This window comes from Phycodurus eques, chromosome 5 (genome assembly GCF_024500275.1).
Source record: "Phycodurus eques isolate BA_2022a chromosome 5, UOR_Pequ_1.1, whole genome shotgun sequence".
In the NCBI taxonomy this organism is placed as follows: domain Eukaryota; kingdom Metazoa; phylum Chordata; class Actinopteri; order Syngnathiformes; family Syngnathidae; genus Phycodurus; species Phycodurus eques.
The window spans coordinates 13,140,971-13,161,319 of NC_084529.1; the positions used below are offsets into that span (position 1 = coordinate 13,140,971).

General features: G+C 43.6%; 1 protein-coding gene across 2 annotated transcripts in view; it reads right to left on the reverse strand.

The window, feature by feature from the left end:
* Positions 1-20,349, reverse strand: part of furinb (furin (paired basic amino acid cleaving enzyme) b) — a 114,286-nt gene that overhangs the window by 37,834 nt on the left and 56,103 nt on the right. For both annotated transcript variants that reach the window (XM_061677592.1, XM_061677591.1), the window contains one exon: positions 1,228-1,316. In XM_061677592.1, the coding sequence (XP_061533576.1) occupies positions 1,228-1,316 (89 nt within the window). The remainder of the gene's footprint in view (positions 1-1,227; positions 1,317-20,349) is intronic.

A 20,349-nucleotide genomic window follows, 5' to 3' on the forward strand; every position in this document is an offset into this window, starting at 1 on the left:
AGCGGCTCTCCGAGGGAAGTCATAACTACGATGTGGCCCGTGACAAAAATGAGTTCGACAACCTTGGTTTAGAGCATTGGTTAATTTAAAAATTGTCCAAATCCTCGGCGTTTCAGCCGCTCAACAGCAAATATTGTCAGATTTCTGTAGTCCTCCATGCAAGGAGACTGATTATCTTTGTGTTGGATAAAAATAAGACATTTGCAAAAATCTGCTTTTACTTTGGCGGCACGGTGGCCGACTGGTTAGAGCGTCAGCCTCACCGTTCTGAGGACCCGGGTTCAATCCCGGCCCCGCCTGTGTGGAGTTTGCATGTTCTCACCGTGCCTGTATGGGTTTTGTCCGGGCACTCCGGTTTCCTCCCACATCCCAAAAACATGCATTAATTGGAGACTCTAAATTGCCCGTAGGTGTGAATGTGAGTGCGAATGGTTGTTTGTTTGCATGTGCCCTGTGATTGGCTGGCAACCAGTTCAGGGTGTACCCCGCCTCCTGCCCGATGACAGCTGGGATAGGCTACAGCACGCCCGCGACCCTAGTGAGGAGAAGCGGCTCAGAAAATGGATGGATGGATTTTCCGTACCGCTTATCCTCACTGGGGTCGCAGACGTGCTGGCGCCAATCGCAGGGCACATATAAACAACCAACCATTTGCACTCACATTCACACCTACGGGCAATTTAGAGTCTTCAATTAACCTACCATGCATGTTTTTGGACGTGGGAGGAAACCGGAGTACCCGGAGAACATGCAAACCACACAGGCGAGGCCGTATTTGAACACGGGTCCTTAGAACTGAAAAGCAGATGTGCTAACCAGTTGCTCACTGTGTCACCTCAACAGATTCATCAATTATTAAAATAACCGTTAGTACCAGCCTTACATAAATAAAATATTTACCTCAATGTTTAAAAACATACAGTTATTAAAAATTTAATGGAAATGTAACTTTAAAGTTAAATACAAATGATCTGTACTTAAGCAGTAATTATTTCAGGTACCACTGACTAGAAGGAGCCTGCATACTGTAGCACAATTTGAGAATCATGAGTCTAGTTAGCTCGGTGAAAACAACTGGTTAGCACACCTGCCTCACAGTTCTGAGGACCCGGGTTCAAATCCTGCCTCCCCTGTGTGGAGTTTGCATGCCCTTACGTGACCATACCTGAAAGCAAATGAGACAAATGAGAAAATATCTAAATATCAGAATTATTACGATGCACTCACCTCCAACTTTAGCATTATAAGCCACACCAACGCCGCATACGCCATTGTTTGCTGCAGCTGCAATCTCTCCTGCACATCGAGTTCCATGTCTATGAAGAGAGCATAAATGAATGTCCATGAAAGACAATTCAACAGGATGTATTTACAAGTGAATACTGAGCAATTAAGGTCTGTTAGCCCTGAATTGAGATAAGAGCTTTTTCAGTTTTTCTGAATGTTAATTGTGAATCCCAGAAGGCCTGAAATTCATCTAATTTACATATCTTTTGATTTGAGTGTTATAACAGTTGACACAACATCCAGAGTACAACACATCTAAAAGCATTTGCAGTTAGAGGTCTACCAAAATGTGCAAATTCAGGCATAAAACCGTCAGCACTTAGTTGTATTTCACATCAAGAGCAAACAAAAGTAGGGCCAGCCCTGGCCAAAGTGATGAGCTCGGTGAGATATTTTTGGCGCACCCCTTCATTTGTAATTTACATACGCATAAAAACAAATTTGAATAAGATATTTTTAACATTTTCTTGAATTTATAAAATAACAACACCTAATTTTACAGTAAAATAATCCATCCATCCATTTTCTGAGCCGCTTCTCCTCACTAGGGTCGCGGGCGTGCTAGAGCGTATCCCAGCTATCATTGGGCAGGAGGCGGGGTACACCCTGAACTGGTTGCCAGCCAATCCAGTAAAATAATATTGACTGAAAATAATTTAATTATCCATCCATTTTCTGTATTGCTTATCCTCACTAGGGTCGCGGGCGTGCTGGAGACTATCCCAGCTATCTTCGGGCGAGAGGTGGGATACACCCTGAACTGGTTGCCATCCAATCGCAGATATTTTAATTACCATAATTTAAAATATAAAAATTAAAAAAATAGATATGTTGTCCATTATGCGTTTATTATGTATATTACTGACAGACACAGACCTAAATCTTTATCTTGAGAGCAACATCAATAAACTGAAATATCTGATCAATGTACATTAATCATTCACTAAATAATTTATTAACGCAGGTGTTGAGCTTTAGAGGACACATTGTCAATTATGTAAAATACACCAACATAGCACAAATGTATACTCCTCAATCTGTTAAATACGTTTGATCAGTTGCAGCTCATGTCTAAGATATAATTGGGACAACCTTGGCAGACTGCACACAATGTAGATGTGCCCTTGCATCTGTTGTCGCTACCTACCTACCTACCTTTTTACAGTTTTCTGCTCGTGTAAACATTTTTGAAACATCAGGAACAAATCTCACAACATATTGTCTGTTCACTCATGCAATTTTGGAGCTTCTGATTGATCTGGCTTGGAGGCAGTCACAGTCAGGCGCCATGCCATGATGAAACTCCTTTTAACGCTGGATTTCTTTATTTCTGACATTTGGTGCTGGCCGCTGCTCGAGCCGTTTTCGGGCTGTGCTGTCCAAAGTTTTAAACGTAATGTTACTTAGGATGGGCAGATACAGTACATCCAATTGCAAAGCACTCCAGATGAGATTAAATCAAACATGGTCATTACGATGGCTTCCCTCAAATTATCAGAGCGATAGATTTATTTTCTATAACTGAGTAATGTGTTTGTTTGCCTTTTGCACTAACTTCAAATTCTATTACTTTAAACTTCATTTTGTGCTTGCGGTGCTCTCCCAAATGTTCCATTCTGAAACCCATCAGAGCTACGTAACGCTTAAAACTCTTTTAAATATGGCGGTTACGGAATCTGGTAGAGTGAGTGAACATGCAATTTAGAGCCCACTATTTCGGATCTTAATAGATCAGGCCCATGGCCCATGTAAAACAATAATACAAAAAGTATTACACAGACAAACAATGATCCATCCATCCATCCAGCTTCTTCCGCTTATCCGAGGTCGGGTCGTGGGGGCAGTAGCTTTAGCAAGGAAGCCCAGACTTCCCTCTCTACAGCCACTTCCTCCAGCTCTTCTGAGGGGATCCCGAGGCGTTTCCAGGCAAGGCGAGAGACGTCGTCGCTCCAGCGTTATCCTGGGTCGTCCCCGGGGTCTCCTTCCGTTGGGACGTGCCGGGAACACCTCACCAGGGAGGCGCCCTGGAGGCATCCTAAACAGATGCCCGAACCGCCTCATCTGGTTCCTCTCAATGTGGAGGAGGAGCGGCTCTACTCTGAGCCCTTCCCGGATGACCAAGCTTCTTACCCTATCTCTAAGGTAGAGCCCGGACACCCCGCAGAGGAAACTCATTTCGGCCGCTTGTATCTGACCCATAGCTCGTGACCACAGGTGAGGGTAGGAATGTAGATCGACCGGTAAATAGAGAGCTTCGCCTTTCGTCTTATCTCCTTCTTCACCACAACAGACCAATACAAAGTCCGCATCCTCCGCCTGTCGATCTCTCGTTCCATTTTTCCCTCATTCGTGAGCAAGACCCCAAGAACTCCTCCACTTGGGGAACGATCTCATCCCTGACCTGGAGAGGGCACTCCACCTTTTTCCGACTGAGGACCTTGGTTTCAGATTTAGAGGTACTGATTCTCATCCCAGCAGTATGGTGGCCGACTGGTTAGAGCGTCTGCCTCACAGTTCTGAGGTCCGGAGTTCAATCCCTTGCCCCGCCTGTGTGGAGTTTGCATGTTCTCCCCGTGCCTGTGTGGGTTTTCTCCGGGCACTCCGGTTTCGTCCCACATCCCAAAGACATGCGTGGTAGGTTAATTGACAACTTTAGTGCGAATGGTTGTTTGTTTGTATGTGCCCTGCGATTGGGTGGCCACCAGTTCAGGGTGTACCCCGCCTCCTGCCCGATGATAGCTGGGATAGGCTCCAACACGCCCGCGACCCTAGTGAGGAGAAGCGGCTCAGAAAATGGATGGATGGATGGATTGTCATCCCAGCCACTTCACACTCGGCTGCGAACCGCTCCAGTGAGAGTTGGAGATCACGGCCTGATGAAGCCAACAGACCCACATCATCTGCAAAAAGCAAAGATGCAATACTGAGGCCACCAAACCGGACCCCTCTACACCTCAGCTGCGCCTAGAAATTCTGTCCATAAAAGTTATTAACAGAATCGGTGACAAAGGGCAGCATTGGCAGAGTCCAACCCTCGCCGGAAACAAGTCTGACTTATTGCCGGCAATGCGGACCAAACTCTGACACCGGTCGTACAGGCATCGAACAGCCCGTATCAGGGGCCTTGCCACCGAAGAGCTTTTTAACCACTTCGGTGACCTCAACCCCAGAGATAGGAGAGCCCACCTCCGAGACCTCTGCTTTGTGTCGGTGGAATTGAGGAGGTCTTCGAAGTATTCTCTCCACCGACTCACAACGTCCAGAGTCAAGGTCAGCAGCGCCCCATTCCCACTATACACAGTGTTGATGGTGCACTGCTTCCCCCTCCTGAGATGCCGGATGGTGGACCAGAATTTCCTTGAAGTCATCCGGAAGTCATTTTCCATGGCCTCACTGTCATTGCCCACGTGAGCATTGAAGTCCCTCAGCAAAAAAATTGAGTCTCCAGTGGGAGCACTCTCCAGCACCCCTTCCAAGGACTCCAAAAAAGGTGGGTACGCTGAACTTCTGTTTGGTGCATAGGCACAAACAACAGTCAGGACCCGTCCCCCCCAGCCGAAGGCGGAGGGAGGCTACCCTCTCGTCCACCGGGGAGAACCCCAACGTACAGGCGCCGAGCTGGGGGGCAATAAGTATACCCAGACCTGCTCGGCGCCTCTCACGATGAGCAACTCCAGAGTGGAAAAGAGTCCAACCCCTCTCAAGAGGACTGGTACCATAGCCAAAGCAGTGTGTGGAGGCGAGCCTGACTATATCTAGTTGGAACTTCTCAACCTCACACACCAGCTTGGGCTCCTTCACTGCCAGAGAGGTGACATTCCACGTCCCTAGAGGCAGTTTCTGTAGCCGGGGATCGGATCGCCAAGGTCCTTGCCTTTGGCCACCACCCAGCTCACACTACACCCGACCCCTACGGCACCACCTGGGGCCGGCTGTAGGAGGGGGACCCACGTTACCCTTTCGGGCTGTGCCTGGCCGGGCCCCATGGGTGCAGGCCAGTCATCAGTCACTCGTCTTCGAGCCCCACCTCCAGGCCTGGCTCCAGAGGGTGGCCCTGTTGACCCACGTCCGGGCAAGGGAAACCTAGATCTATTTGATTATTTCTTCCTAGGGGTTTCTGGAGCCGTGCTTTGTCTGGTCCCTCACCTAGGACCTGTTTGCCATCGGTGACCCTACCAGGGGCGTGAAGCCCCAGACAACTTAGTTCCTAGGATCAGTGGGACACACAAACCCCTCCACCACGATAAGGTGACGGCTAAAGGAGAGGACAAACAATGATGCTTGCTAATAAATAATTCATCAAATTTATTACACTTCAGCTTGTCAACAACTATATATTGTATGTAAAAGTGAACATTAAACCAACAAACAAATGTCCTGACAGGGCTTGTTATTATTCATGGACTGTCAGTGAGGTCTTCCTTACAGAAGCGTCATGGCACAACATATAGGAGAGTGTAATGCTTGTGCAATTAAATGCTACCATTGCTGTCCAGAGATTCTACTGCCAGTTAGCTTGTCTTATAATGTATTAATGCCAGGCAGTTAATGGTGACTTGACAGCTCCTTCATTAACTATATGCTGTACGTAATCAAGCAGCAAATTGGCCCTCTATATGCAGGCAGGCATTTCTTTTCAGCAGCGTGAGCAAAGAGAAACTTGCAACTTCAAACATGTTATTGACCTATTAAACTCACAGACAATGATCAATTCATGATTCTGATTGTTTGAGAGACAATTATTCTATGAGTTGATACAGTTTACAATTTTTTAGTTGATACAGTTTTGTTGATCAGATTACAACTCACAGGTGTGGGGGCATGAATATTTTAACCTAAAACGTTTAAACTGCTTTGTCAGCGTGTCTCTTCGTAGGTGCCATTTTCGGGGGTCCTTACCCAAACCGATGCACATACCGGAACTATATACCTACTGGGGGCGTGTCTTTTGCGTCCTCTGTCACGCACGCCCTTCCCCCTTTACGTCCGCATGCTGTACTCAGTCACGTCCGCCTTCCTCTATGTAGGCAGCGTGTCGGCAGGAAATACTCCCAGTCAGTCAAGCGGAGCGCTCATTAAAGTCACACAACAACATTTACAGATTTTGGAACTCGGTGCACACATAAGGCGCGCCGCCCATTTTGGAGAAAATTTCAGACTTTTAAGTGCGCCTTATGGTCGTGAAAATACGGAAATTTGGAACAGGTGGGTGCCATGATTGGGTATAAAGGGAGCTTCCCTGAATTGCTCAGTCATTCACAAGCAAAGATGGGGCGAGGTTCACCTCTTTGTGAACAAGTGCGTGAGAAAATAGTCGAACAGTTTAAGGACAATGTTCCTCAACGTACAATTGCAAGGAATTTAGGGATTTCATCATCTACGGTCCATAATATCATCAAAAGGTTCAGAGAATCTGGAGAAATCACTGCATGTAAGCAGCAAGGCCAAAAACCAACATTAAATGCCCGTGACTTTCGATCCCTCAGGCGGCACTCCAACAAAAACCGACACATCCAACAAAAACCGACATCAATGTGTAAAGGATATCATCACATGGGCTCAGGAACACTTCAGGAAACTAATGTCAGTAAATACAGTTTGGCGCTACATCCATAAGTGCAACTTAAAACTCTACGATGCAAAGCAAAAGCCATTTATCAACAACACCCAGAAACGCCGCCGGCTTTTCTGGGCGCGAGCTAATCTAAGATAGACTGATGCAAAGTGGAAAAGTGTTCTGTGGTCCAACAAGTCCACATTTCAAATTGTTTTTGGAAATTGTGGACGTAGTGTCCTCTGGGACATGGAGGAAAAGAACCATCCGGACTGTATGGACGCAAAGTTCAAAAGCCAGCATCTGTGATGGTATGGGCCTGTGTTAGTACCAATGGCATGGGTAACCTACACATCTGTGAAGACACCATTAATGCTGAAAGGTACATACAGGTTTTGGAGAACCATATGCTGCCATCTTTTTCATGGACGCCCCAGCTTATTTCAGCAAGACAATGCCAAACCACATTCTGCACGTGCTACAACAGTGTGGCTTTGTAATAAATGAGTGCGGGTACTAGACCTGGCCTGCCTGCAGTTCAGACCTATCACACATTGAAAATGTGTGGCGCATTATGAAGCGTAAAATACGACAACAGAGACCCCGGACTGTTGAACAGCGGAAGCTGTACATCAAGCAAGAATGGGAAAGAATTCCACCTACAAAGCTTCAACAATTAGTGTCCTGAGTTCCCAAAGAAAAGGTGATGTAACACACTGGTAAACATGACCCTGTCCCAGCTTTTTTGTCACGTGTTGCAGCCATAAAATTCTAAATTAATGATTATTTGCTTAAAACAATAAAGTTTATCAGTTTGAACATTAAATATCTTGTCTTTGTAGTGTATTCAATTAAATATAGGTTGAGCATGATTTGCAAATCATTGTATTCTGTTTTTATTTATGTTTAACACAACGTCCCAACTTAATTGGAATCTGGGTTTTATATTAGTGATTATATGTAGTAGTGGCCACAGGCGAACCGTTGATGTCAGACTCTGTTTTCCAACACAGCGTGACATGACTCTCTCTTCGAAATAGGGTAGCAAACTCGGTCATCCAGGAGCGGCTCAGAATAGAGCCGCGGCTCAGAATAGAGCCGCGGCTCCTCCGCATGGAAAGGAGACAGATACGGTGGCTCAGGCATCTTGTTAAGATGCCGCCTGAATGCCTCCTTGGTGAAGATTTCTGGGATTGTCCCACATGGGAGACAGGGAAAGACTTGCTGGAGAGACTATGTGTCATGGCTGACCTGGTAAACTGAATCAAGTGGTTGGGGAGAAGGAAGTCTGGGGTTCCCTGCTTAAGCTGCTGCCCCAGCGAACTGACCCCAGATAAAATGGATGAATGCATTATTACTTTTATGAAATTAAAAAACAGTGAGCCTCATTTACTAACCGTGCATATGCAAAGATTTGTGCTTAAATTGTGCGTTAGCACGTTTGACACACAAACCTGTGATTTATCAATATGCTCATATTTGTTTTTGTTTGTACTCTGCGAACAAATTTAGAACATCTTCAGACCATGCGCATGCACAAATAATGAAGGATCAGCTTTTAAAACAAAACGTCAAACACATCTTTTACCCAAGATGCACAATGTATTTATACTACAGTCATTTATAAAAACCAAAACAATACTTTTAATGATAATAACTTAAATTGGGAATTTAGTAATAAGTTGACTGTCCTAAATAACAGTGAAAAGGACACCTTTCACACATCACTTTTACCCTTGTTCTGTTCAAGTGCTTGTATGTGCTGTATGTATGTCTGTGTGTTGGCAGCTATCACACAACAGACAGATTGCACAAGTTCATGCTTTTCATCGCACACCTGGAAAAGCCATTGAACCGCTCGCATTAATCCAAGGCTTCAGATTTTTTGTACTGATCAAGTACACAGGCTCACCACAAGTCTTCGAATAGCATTTCTCAAAATTTACAGTTGACAAATGACCGTCAAAAAGATGAGAGACACACACATCGTCGCTGGCTTGCTTGTGACGTAACTCAGAGTGGCATGGCTTATATATTTTCTTTTGTTTCCAATGCGAATTTCATTAATTTTATCATCGACAAATGCTGCTTTGTTGTGCTACATTTATCCCTTACTATCAACAACTTGGGCAGTGTTTGTTCATTCTTGGCTTTTCATTTTTTCTATGCATGTTTTGTGTGCAGCATTCTGTAATTTAATTTATTATATGTTGTCAGTATCTGTGTTTAGCAAGCTTTCTGATGATACGAACGTTTTGAAAATAGGATACAGATGAAGAAGGTTATGAACGTTTTGGGGCCATGCCTCGCAACTTTCAACCTTCGCGCACTGGATGAGATGAGTCAAACGGACGCCATTATAGGGATATGGGGGCGCAGTGTATGCAGACTGAAGCGTATTCCTTCTTTGACGTGGCATGATGTGATGGGGAAATGTTACCTTGTCAGTTTGTACAAAAATGAGTCTACTTCCAAGCAGTGACAGCTTTATCAATATTTCATTCATTGTGATAGAGAATACGAAGGTATGTGGGCGACACCTTGATGTGAATTTTTGCTAAATGTGTTTCTAAAAAGCACACCTTTTCCTCGATTTGTCTACACTTAAAAAAAAAAAATTCTGTAACAGAGAGTAAAAAGGAAAAGAACTGGTGGGCTAAAAATGATCTAACACGTTGTTTAAAGGACCCAGAAGCATAACATCGTTATAGGCCAATTTCAAAGGACGCCACAGTACTTGTGTATTGCTATTCCCAAGAGATTTAAACAAATATGAGATGGAATGTAACTAAATTCCACTCTTCAACTACGTTTTCTTTGCGGCCACTATATTGAAACATTTATTTAAATGTTTAGCACCAAGAGCCCATTAGGTCCAATGGGTGAGGCTCCAATTACATCATTCATATGCAGATTTAAATGCTGGTTTAAAGGTCGCCACATGTATACCCTTGTTTGTGTTGAGTTTTGACTGTGACTAGGAGGCATGAAAGCATGACCGAATGTGGCTGGTAGCTTGACCATTCTTGGTTTAATTGTAGGGATCTGTTTCTTGTCATAAAATCTTATTTCAGTCTGTTTCTATGGGCTGTCCATTCAATGGTGCGACCCAATGGTTGAGGCTGTTTTCTGCTCAGTTGGTGTAGCTTAAACACTGGTCTGTCCAAAGGATTACATTGGAGGTCACGATATTGTTTGGCCAACCACAAAGTTGCTTTCTCCACCATGCTAAAGAAAATACGAGCAGATTTGTTTCAAATTTAATAACACTGTTTGCCATATATGTTAAAACTGTCTGTATTACGTGACAGTAGGATGTTAATAAAATTATCTTTTGGAAAATCATACCTCTCTGGCTCCATTTTATGCCTCAAAATTAATTTGAATTATATTATGCAACTGTTCACGGCGCAACAAGAAATGCCAATTAGAGACTGTAGAGACAAGAGGTGGAACCGAAGACTGTCAATCATTTGCTCACGTGCACCACCCAACATGCAGCCTCAGGGGGACACACGGCAGCACTTTCTTGGCCGGATTATATTACTCCGGTTAGCAGGAAAAGTTAAAAAGAAGGAATTGGACAGCTCTCCCTCGAGAAAAATCAAAGGTAAACATATATAACAGTGGTGTCCTATAAACAGACGGGCTTGGAAAACCAATGCGTGCATCACCTCACCGTTCTCACCGGGTCGTCAGGTAAGTTGATCACCTCTGCGATATTTTTAATTGATTGTACATTCCAAAAAAATACATCAAACCAGTGACATTTCGTGTTCAGCAATACTCCATCGTGAATTAGCCATCCTAGCAATGGAGCTGCCATGAACAGTAACATAGTGAGCAGAGGGCATTTCTTTTGGTAGAGATGTGAAGGGGTGGATAAAGTGAGGCTACATTCAACGGTTTGAAAACTGCATACTCTGCCTTTGTTTTATGTTTGATGAAACTACACCACATGAATCCAATCCTATTTATAATGATTTACTGTTGTCATTTTTTAAAATCCAATCCTGTATGTAAAGATTGCTACAGAGAGCCCAAAAAGACTTGAATGCTGTCTGGTCAGGTCCATAAGGTACTTAAAGACATAATAATGGTCAAAAATATAAAGCCTATGACCAAAGTGGCCCAGGTTTAATTCCCTCAGTGGCAGTTATACAAGTGACACAAGTGACTTCTGGTCGCCTGTGATAAAAATGTGACAGATGTTATACTCTCTGAATCAATCAACTTTATCACTTGGCAGCACTGAGGTAAGAGAGCAAATACATCATTTTGATGAGGCATGTACTTAAAAATGACAAATGTAAGATATTGACACTTGGGAATATGAAAACAATGTAGATGTAGTATTTTTGTGTAGTATAAAGATAAACAAATCTCTGAACAATGCAGAGTACTACCTCACGTACTATGCTCTAACATTGTATTCCTAAGTATCTTGTCAACTGAGAAATACAGCAATTACTGAGTATCAGTGATCAATAGTGCATTGTACACTGGAGTCTGGCAGCATAACCACAGCAGCGCAACAAAAACACGATCCTTTCCTGTGCTAGATAAATTAAAGAAAGCACATAGAACGCACAATGAATCACGGTTTAAGACAAAGGTCACAGTCTGCCCTCCTCCAAGTCTGCCTGGTTGTATGGAAATAAAGATGCCATTACAAGTACAGTGGGGCAGGATTGCATTATTCTGGCTTTGCTAAATGTTGCAACTTTGTAAACAATAATCAATAAATGTGATGATTCTTCTTCTTATTATTTCTTTCTGTTTTCTTATTGCTCCATTTCGCTCCATTCGCAGCTCACTGTTCAGTTAGAGTCAGAGAAAACCTTTGTCAAAGCACCCTCGTTGCTGTCGTGATATGGTCGAAGTTTAGCTTTTTTTTCATTTTACAGATGACATCAAAGCCAACATAATCTGAAATTACTAGGAATTCCCTCTTTCCTGGCACCGCCAAGCAGGAAAGCTGTAAAAGTATATAGATGATAGATAGATTTTTTTTTCCATTTGCGATCATGTGACAAGGTGCTGCTCCACGTAGCACAGCAACATCTCACTATACTTCAATTCAAATGACAAAATATGAAGTTAACAGTGAGGCAACACCGCGACCAAGCACGTCTTCAGTTGGAAACAAGACCCCCGTAACACCCGAAATTGCAATGCAACACAGTGTGGGAACACATTTCACGCTTCAGCATCCCTTTTAAATTCCTTTTCTCTCATGAGCTCCTTCCACCTGGGGAAGGCTAGCCCGATGTTTAACGTCTTTTGAATGCTCCACTGCTTTAAGTTGCATTTTTTGCTTTCTCATCAATAGCGTAACTGTCTATTTTGCATATCCATTCTCCTGCATTATGTTGCTGCAGTAGTGCAGATTTGCCGGGGTACGGTAATAAGACGCAAGTGTCTCAATCTCTGCGATGAATCACAGGCAACACCATAGTTATTCCTCGTTTGGTGCTGCTTGTCCAATACGGCGGCAATAGTTTCAAGATGGCTGATTGTCATGGCGCTCCCCTACTGGGTCACCACTCTTATGTATAAATAAATCTAAAATTCTTCGTTTACGAGAATGTGTTAGATTATTAGCAGAGGTCATAATACACCAATGATAACAAATTGCCAGTAAACAATTGAAAATGTTACACAGTGTACCTTCAAGCCGGGCTTAGGGAAACGGGCGGGCCGGGGGTAACATGGACCCCGCGCTCGCTCAGTGTGGCCTGCGAGTAGATGGATGCCATGTTAATCAGGTCCAACTTGAATAGATTCAGTTAAGACCATAAATATTGGGACACCAACACAATTCTAATTTTTTTGGCTCTAAACACCACCACAATGGTTTGAAATGTAAGGAACAAGATGTGCTTTAACTGCAGACTTTAATTACAACAGTTTGTAATGTTTGTATGCCTCCCACTTTTTAAGGGACCAAAGGTAACATGACAAATCATAAATCAAACTTCCACTTTTTAATTTGTGGTTGCAAATCCATCCATCCATCCATCCATCAATTTTATGAGCCGCTTCTCCTCAATAGGGTCGCGGGCGTGCTGGAGCCAATCCCAGCTGTCATTGGCCAGGAGGCGGGGTACACCCTGAACTGGTTGCCAGCCAATCGCAGGGCACACAGAAACAAACAACCATTTGCACTCACATTCACACCTACGGGCAATTTAGAGTCTCCAATTAATGCATGTTTTTGGGATGTGGGAGGAAACCGGAGTGCCCGGAGAAAACCCACGCAGGCACGGGGAGAACATCCAAACTCCACACAGGCGGGGCCGGGGATTGAACCCAGGTCCTCAGAACTGTGAGGCTGACGCTCTAACCAGTCAGGCACCGTGCCGCGGTTGCAAATCCTTTGCAATCAATTACAGCCTGAAGTCTGTAACACACAGACACACCAGACACTGGATTTCATCCCTGGTGATGCTCTGTCAGGCCTCTCCAGCAACTGTCTTCAGTTCCTGCTTGTTGTTCTTGCAGCATGTTGCCTCCAGTTTTGTTTTGTGCAAGTGAAATGCATGCTCAATCGGATTCAGGTCACGTGATTGACGTAGACATTGCATAACATTAAATTTCTTTGCTTTAAAAAAAAACTGGTTGCTTTCTCAGTATGCTTTGGTTCATTGTGTAGCAGTGCTGTCCAGTGAGTTCTGAAGCATTTGGCTGAATATGACCAAATAATATTGCCCAAAACACTTCAGAATTCATCCTGCTCATTTTCTCAGAAGTCACATCAATAAATACAAGGGAACCAGTTCCGTTGGAAGCCATACATGCCCACGCCATGACACTACCACCACCATGCTTCACTGATGAGGTGGTTTGTTTTGGACTACGAGTAGTTCCTTTCATCCTCCAAACACTTCTCTTCCCGTCACTTTGGTAAAAGATGATCTTTGTCTCATACGTCCATAAGATGTTGTTCCAGAACGTTTTTAAATGTTGTTAGGCAAACTCTAATCTGGCCTTCTTGTTTTTGAGGCGGCTATCCAATGGTTTACATCTTGTGGTGAACCCTCTGTAATCACTCAAGTGAAATCTTTTCTTGATTGTAGTCTTTGACACACATACACCTACCTCCTGGAGAGTGTTCTTGATCTTCCCAATTGTTGTGAAAATAATGTTTTTTTCACCAGGGAAATAATCCTTCAGTACCAGTATTTATATACCTGACTGTAAAACATACACAGTGGGAGAGTTTATAAACTAAGCTCAGCAACCTCAATCCACGGCTAGCCAGAAAGAACTCTTCATGCTGGCGTCAGCCACTCCACACAGCAAAGCGCACGCGGCCGCGGAATATGTTGGTCGTGCACATAGGTTTGTTGCTCCGCGCAACTGGGCTAAAAGCGCTACTGACTTAAAGTGAATGTTATTGAAATTGGTCTCTTTGCATGACACTGCCTCCTTACCAATAAATGTGAAATTCTTCTGCTAATTCAAGTTAATTAATTAATAAGCATTATTCCCTTGTGAGGTAAATGTATGTATGCATGATGGCATTATACATTTGAATTAATAATGAATAATATAAATTATAGAGTTGCTGTTGTCTTACTGCGCATGTTGTAGAAAGCCAGTTCAGAGGTTCATCGGCTAGGAAAAGAAGGCCTAGATCGCCATTTGGTGACCAATGTTTGGGGCAGCTGGTGATGACGTGTTCCATGGTTTGTAGTGTGTCTCCATATTCACATTGGCTACTGTCCGCAAGGCCCCACCTCTTCATCGACTCGCCAAAGCATCCCATGCTTGTTCTCAGGCAATTGAGTGCTGCTTTCACGGCAGGTGCTAGCCAGGGGCACCTGTGGGGTCTTTGATGTAGTGGTGAAGCCTGGATGGTTTTGCTGCCTTCCATTGTTCCCTCCATCTTGCCTTAACCAAGGAAGCCTCGCTGATGTCAGCTGGAGTTGTGAGGACCAGTTCAAGCCTGTAGAGTGAAGGGATGCCGGGACTTAAGGCAGTTGTGCTGAGGTCTTTCTGTGATGACGTTGTGGAGGAGATGAGATTCACTCATCTGTGCCTTCCAAGAAAGAACCAGCATGGCTCCTTATGATCTGGCCTTTGCTGGAGCAATGATGGCTGGGACAGGAAATTGGTGAGTTCGAATGGCTCGTAGGCATCTGGTAACAGTCTGTGGTGCATCATTGAGGACAATACCCAGCTTGTTGAATTACCACCTCCGGCAGAACTTCGGCCACACAGGTGGCCGACCAGAGCTATAGCTGTAAAGTGGTTGGTGCCTATCATAGCAGCAATCCCTGAATCCGTCGGTGGACACCAGTGGCGATTCCGTCAAGGTGGAGGACTGTGTCCCTTGGGGAGTTCTTGGGGGGCGGGTGCTTTGGGACTATGGGGTACCGGACACCCTTATACGGGTTGTTCGGTCCCCGTATGATCAGTGTCGGAGTTTTGTTCGCATTATATCGGATTAGTTTCCAGTAAAGGTTGGACTTTGCCAAGGCTGCACTTTGTCACCGATTCTGTTAATAACCGTTAAGGACAGAATTTCTAGGTGGAACCAAGGTGTTGAAGGGGTCCAGTTTCGTATTGCATTTCTGCTTTTTCCAGATGATGTGATTGTAAAAGCTGCAATCTTCAACTCTTGCTGGAGCGATTCATAGCGAAGTATGAAGCGGCTGAGATGAGAATAAGCACCTCCAAATCTGAGACCATGGTACTAAGTCAGAAAAGTGTCCAGTTCCCTCTCCAAGTCAGGGATGAGTTCCTGGCCCAAATGTAGGACTTCAAGTATCTTATGGTTATGTTCACGAGTCACGAAAGAATGGAGCGAGAGATTGGTGCAGCGCCTGCAGTGACGGTCTGTCGTGGTGAAGAAGGAGCTGAGCCGAAAGGTGAAACTTTCGATTTACCGTTCAATCTACACTATATGGCCAAAAGTATTTCCTCAACTGCCTTGACTCACGTGAATTTCCGTAATATCCCATTGTTAAACCATAGGATTTAATGTGACATCGGTCCACCCTTTGCAGCTATAACATCAACTGTTGTGGGAAGGTTTTCAACTAGGTGTAAGAGTGAGTTTATGGAAATGTATGGCCATTTCCCCAGGACCATATTTGTTTGGTTACACACTGATGTTGGATACGAAGGCCTGGCTCTCAGTCGGTGCTCTAATTCTATAGGGTTGAGGTCAGGATTGTGCAGGCCAGTCAAGTTCATCCACATCAAATTCTCTTATCCCTGCCTTTATGAACCTTGATTTGCGCACTGATGCACAAACATGTTGGAACAGGGATGGGCCATCTCCAAACTGTTCCCACAAAGTTGTAAATCTCCAGAATCTTAGCCCCCCTAAAATTGGTCTTAAAATCCCTGAACTGGTCGACAGTCAGTCGCAGGGCACACATAGACACAGACAACTATTTGCACTCACATTCACACCGTCACTGAGTGGTAACTCAATCCACGCTGCATGCACCGAAGTCAGGCAAATGTTCCACTACACCAGCAGTGACAACATCTAAAATGATGATCGGCTTTCTTTTCCTTTTTTAAATTTTTGCATGCAACAAAAATATTTACTACTCCAGGAAAAAACGCTGGGTTTAAGCTTACTTTCAAATACAAAACAAAATGTTTATATGAGTCTTGCGTCTGTACTGGCCTTAGAATGCATAGAAATTACGTCAGTTCATCAGCCATATTGGATGTGGCCACCATATTAGCCACAAAATCTGCAAATTATATTCTGAAAATATGTTACAATAGCCAAATTCAATCAAAACTAATGGTTCAGTCTGAATCCCATGCGTTCTGGCTTTGAGTGTAAAACACCTCCAAACAGCAAATGAACGAGGCATCTTCACAGATCGCTTAACTTTCCCACATCGATAGGGCTGTGCCGTCGACGTACGAATAAGCACTCAAGGCGGGGTCTATGTACTGTAAATGTTGTCTATGGTAATGCTTGCTGGCGGGTGTCGTACAACCCCAATTCCAATGAAGTTGGGATGTTGTGTTAAACATAAATAAAAACAGAATACAATGATTTGCAAATCATGTTCAACTTATATTTAATTGAATACACTACAAAGACAAGATATTTAATGTTCAAACTGATAAACTTCATTGTTTTTAGCAAATAATTATTAACTTAAAATTTTATGGCTGCAACACTTTCCAAAAAAGCTGTGACAGGGTCATGTTTACCCCTGTGTTACATCACCTTGTGTTACATCACCTTTTCTTTTAACAACATTCCAAAAAAAGATGGGACAGGTGGCAAAAAAGACTGAGAAAGTTGAGGAATGCTGATCAAACACCTGTTTGGAACATCCCACAGGTGAACAGGCTAATTTGGAACAGGTGGGTGCCATGATTGTGTATAAAAGGAGCTTCCCTGAATTTCTCAGTCATTCACAAGCAAAGATGGGGCGAGGTTTGTGAACAAGTTCGTGAGAAAATAGTCGAACAGTTTAATGTTCCTCAATGTACAATTGCAAGGAATTTAAGGATTTCATCATCTACCGTCCATAATATCATCAAAAGGTTTAGAGAATCTGGAGAAATCACTGCATGTAAGTGGCAAGGCCGAAAACCAACATTGAATGCCTGTGACTTTCGATTCCTCAGGCGGCACTCCAACAAAAACCGACACATCCAACAAAAACCGACATCAATGTGTAAAGGATATCACCACATGGGATCAGGAACACTTCAGAAAACCAATGTCAGTAAATACAGTTTGCCGCTACATCCGTACGTGCAATTTGAAACTCTACTATGCAAAGCAAAAGCCATTTATCAACAACACCCAGAAATTCCGCCGGCTTCTCTGGGCCCAAGCTCATCTAAGATGGAGTGATACAAAGTGGAAAAGTGTTCTGTGGTCCGACGAGACCACATTTCAAATTGTTTTTGGAAATTGTGGACGTCGTGTCCTCCGGGCCAAAGAGGAAAAGAACCATCTGGACTGTTATGGACGCAAGTTCAAAAGCCAGCATCTGTGATGGTATGGGGCTGTGTTAGTGCTGATGACCTAGGTAACCTACACATCTGTGAAGGCACCATTAATGCTGAAAGGTACATACAGGTTTTGGACAAACATATGCTGCCATCCAAGCAACGTCTTTTTCATGGACCCCCCTGCTTATTTCAGCAAGACAATGTCAAACCACATTCTGCAGGTGTTGCAACAGCGTGGCTTCATCGTAAAAGAGTGCGGGTACTAGACTGGCTTGCCTGCAGTCCAGACCTGTCTCCCATTGGAAATGTGTGGCGCATTATGAAGCGTAAAATACGACAACGGAGACCCCGGACTGTTGAACAGCTGATGCTGTACATCAAGCAAGAATGGGAAAGAATTCCACCTACAAAGCTTCAACAATTAGTGTCCTCAGTTCCCAAAGGTTAATTGAATGTTGTTAAAAGAAAAGGTGATGTAACACAGGGGTAAACATGACCCTGTCCCAGCTTTTATGGAATGTGTTGCAGCCTTAAAATTCTAAGTTAATGATTATTTGCTAAAAACAATAAAGTTTATCAGTTTGAACATTAAATATCTTTAACACAGCGTCCCAACTTCATTGGAATTGGGGTTGTACATCGGTGGTTATGGCACATACTTTGAGATAATTAATCATGTTTTATTAGTAACGGGGCGGCACGGTAGACGACTGGTTAGAGCGTCTGCCTCACAGTTCTGAGGACCGAGGTTCAATCCCTTTTAGTGTAGCCTGTCGCCATTCCAATATCTGTAAAAACTACCAACTCGTGAAGCACAGAGCCTGACATGTTAATTAGAAACAATTAAAACAACCTTTGTCTCATTGCTTTATCAAACTGGCAGCCAGAAAAACATCCACCTCCTTATTCCCCGTCCTATGAATCATCTCATAAAATCCGATTTCGAGCGAGTTGTTGATATTATTCACACAAGTTCAGTAAAACTCAAAATTACTGCAGACATTTTTTTTTCTCACAGATCTTCCAAACAGCACAGCTACACACTATAGTTCACACCCTGCTTTTAATTTAACACTCATACATAACACATAGTGCACTATAACTGACTAGGTAATGCAGTGTATGTGAGTGAAAATGTCAGCCCTCTGATTTACAAGTGTGTATGTGCATCTTTTCATGGTGATGGTTTGGCTCCATTGGGAAGCTGAATCAGAGGTGGTGAGTAATCCCCTCCAGTGGTGCTTTGTTCTGTCAGTGGGACAGTATGATATTAATATACTTTATGCTGACAAAAATTGCTTGGTTCTCTGCATGACTGCTCGACCCCATCGCATGCACAAGAAACAAGAATTCTGATCATAGGTGCTTTCATGACGAAAGAAAGCTCCCATCACATTTAAAAGGTCAGAAAACCACAATGCAACATGTACCATACTTAAAAAACAAAAGCAGCAACGAGAGGTTCTGAGCTATCTTTTCATCCACGTGTCTGCAATCGCAGTAAGAGATTATTCTCTGGGACTGACCTCAACAAATGACAACAAAGAAAGCGACAGTCTTTCAAGACAGATTTAGAACAATTCTTGCTGTGCAGAGGTGAAGAGGTATGTAGACTCTTACATTATTTATTCTGGGGGTCTTAGACTAAGGCAGAACAGAATTACAGAGAAAGACTGAGTTTGAGATTTACGTTTTATTTCTTGCTGGGGATTTATGTTTAGCATTGAAACAAGGCACACATTTTTAATGCAATCATCTTTCTGTGCTGGGCCTTGATATTAAAGGTCCTGTTAAGTGAAAATTAAAAATCTCAAATTTGACACCGCGCAGAGAAAAGTATCGTAAACAAACCTGCCAAATTTGAAGAAAAAAACCAAGTATATGAAATCAGGCTTTAAAATGGTGAAAAACTGACTTGTTCTCTCAGCGTGCCTACTGAATGCGCTGAAAACAAGTCCCACTAAACTTTCAGCTGTCAATCAAATATGTTTTTGCATCTAGCCTATACTTAAAAATCCCTATACATTTGAGCCGCGAAAATGTATCTCCTAAAAGACTACGATAGCTTGAATATATATCCCAGAGAGTCATCACAGGGGTTTTCCATGACGTGACGAGAGATATATAATTAGCATTATATCTGGATCTCTCAGCGCTGTTGTTTTTTTGTTCTTTTGTTTGTTTTGTTGTCTGCAGTCAATCTACAGTAGGCCCAGGATGTCATGAGCTATCCTTGTAGTTCCTGTTTTGGAGCTTGGGTGGCGCTTTGCGTCCCTCTCGCTCGCTCTCTCTCCCTTCCCTCTAATCAGCACCACCTTGGCCGCGCACCTGTTTTCAATCAGCCGTCATCATCTCTGCCTGCATAAAAGCCTGCCAGATCCTTGAAATCCTCCAGAGGATTAACGTTTGACCGTGGTACACAGGTCTTGCACATTCACGTAAACTACGCCTTATTTGTATTATTCTGACTCCCATGTTCTTCCTCGTCCTCAGTGCTCCTTCCGTGTTCCCTGCCTTGCTCCGAATTCACTTTACAGGGTCTTTAAATAAGCTTGGAA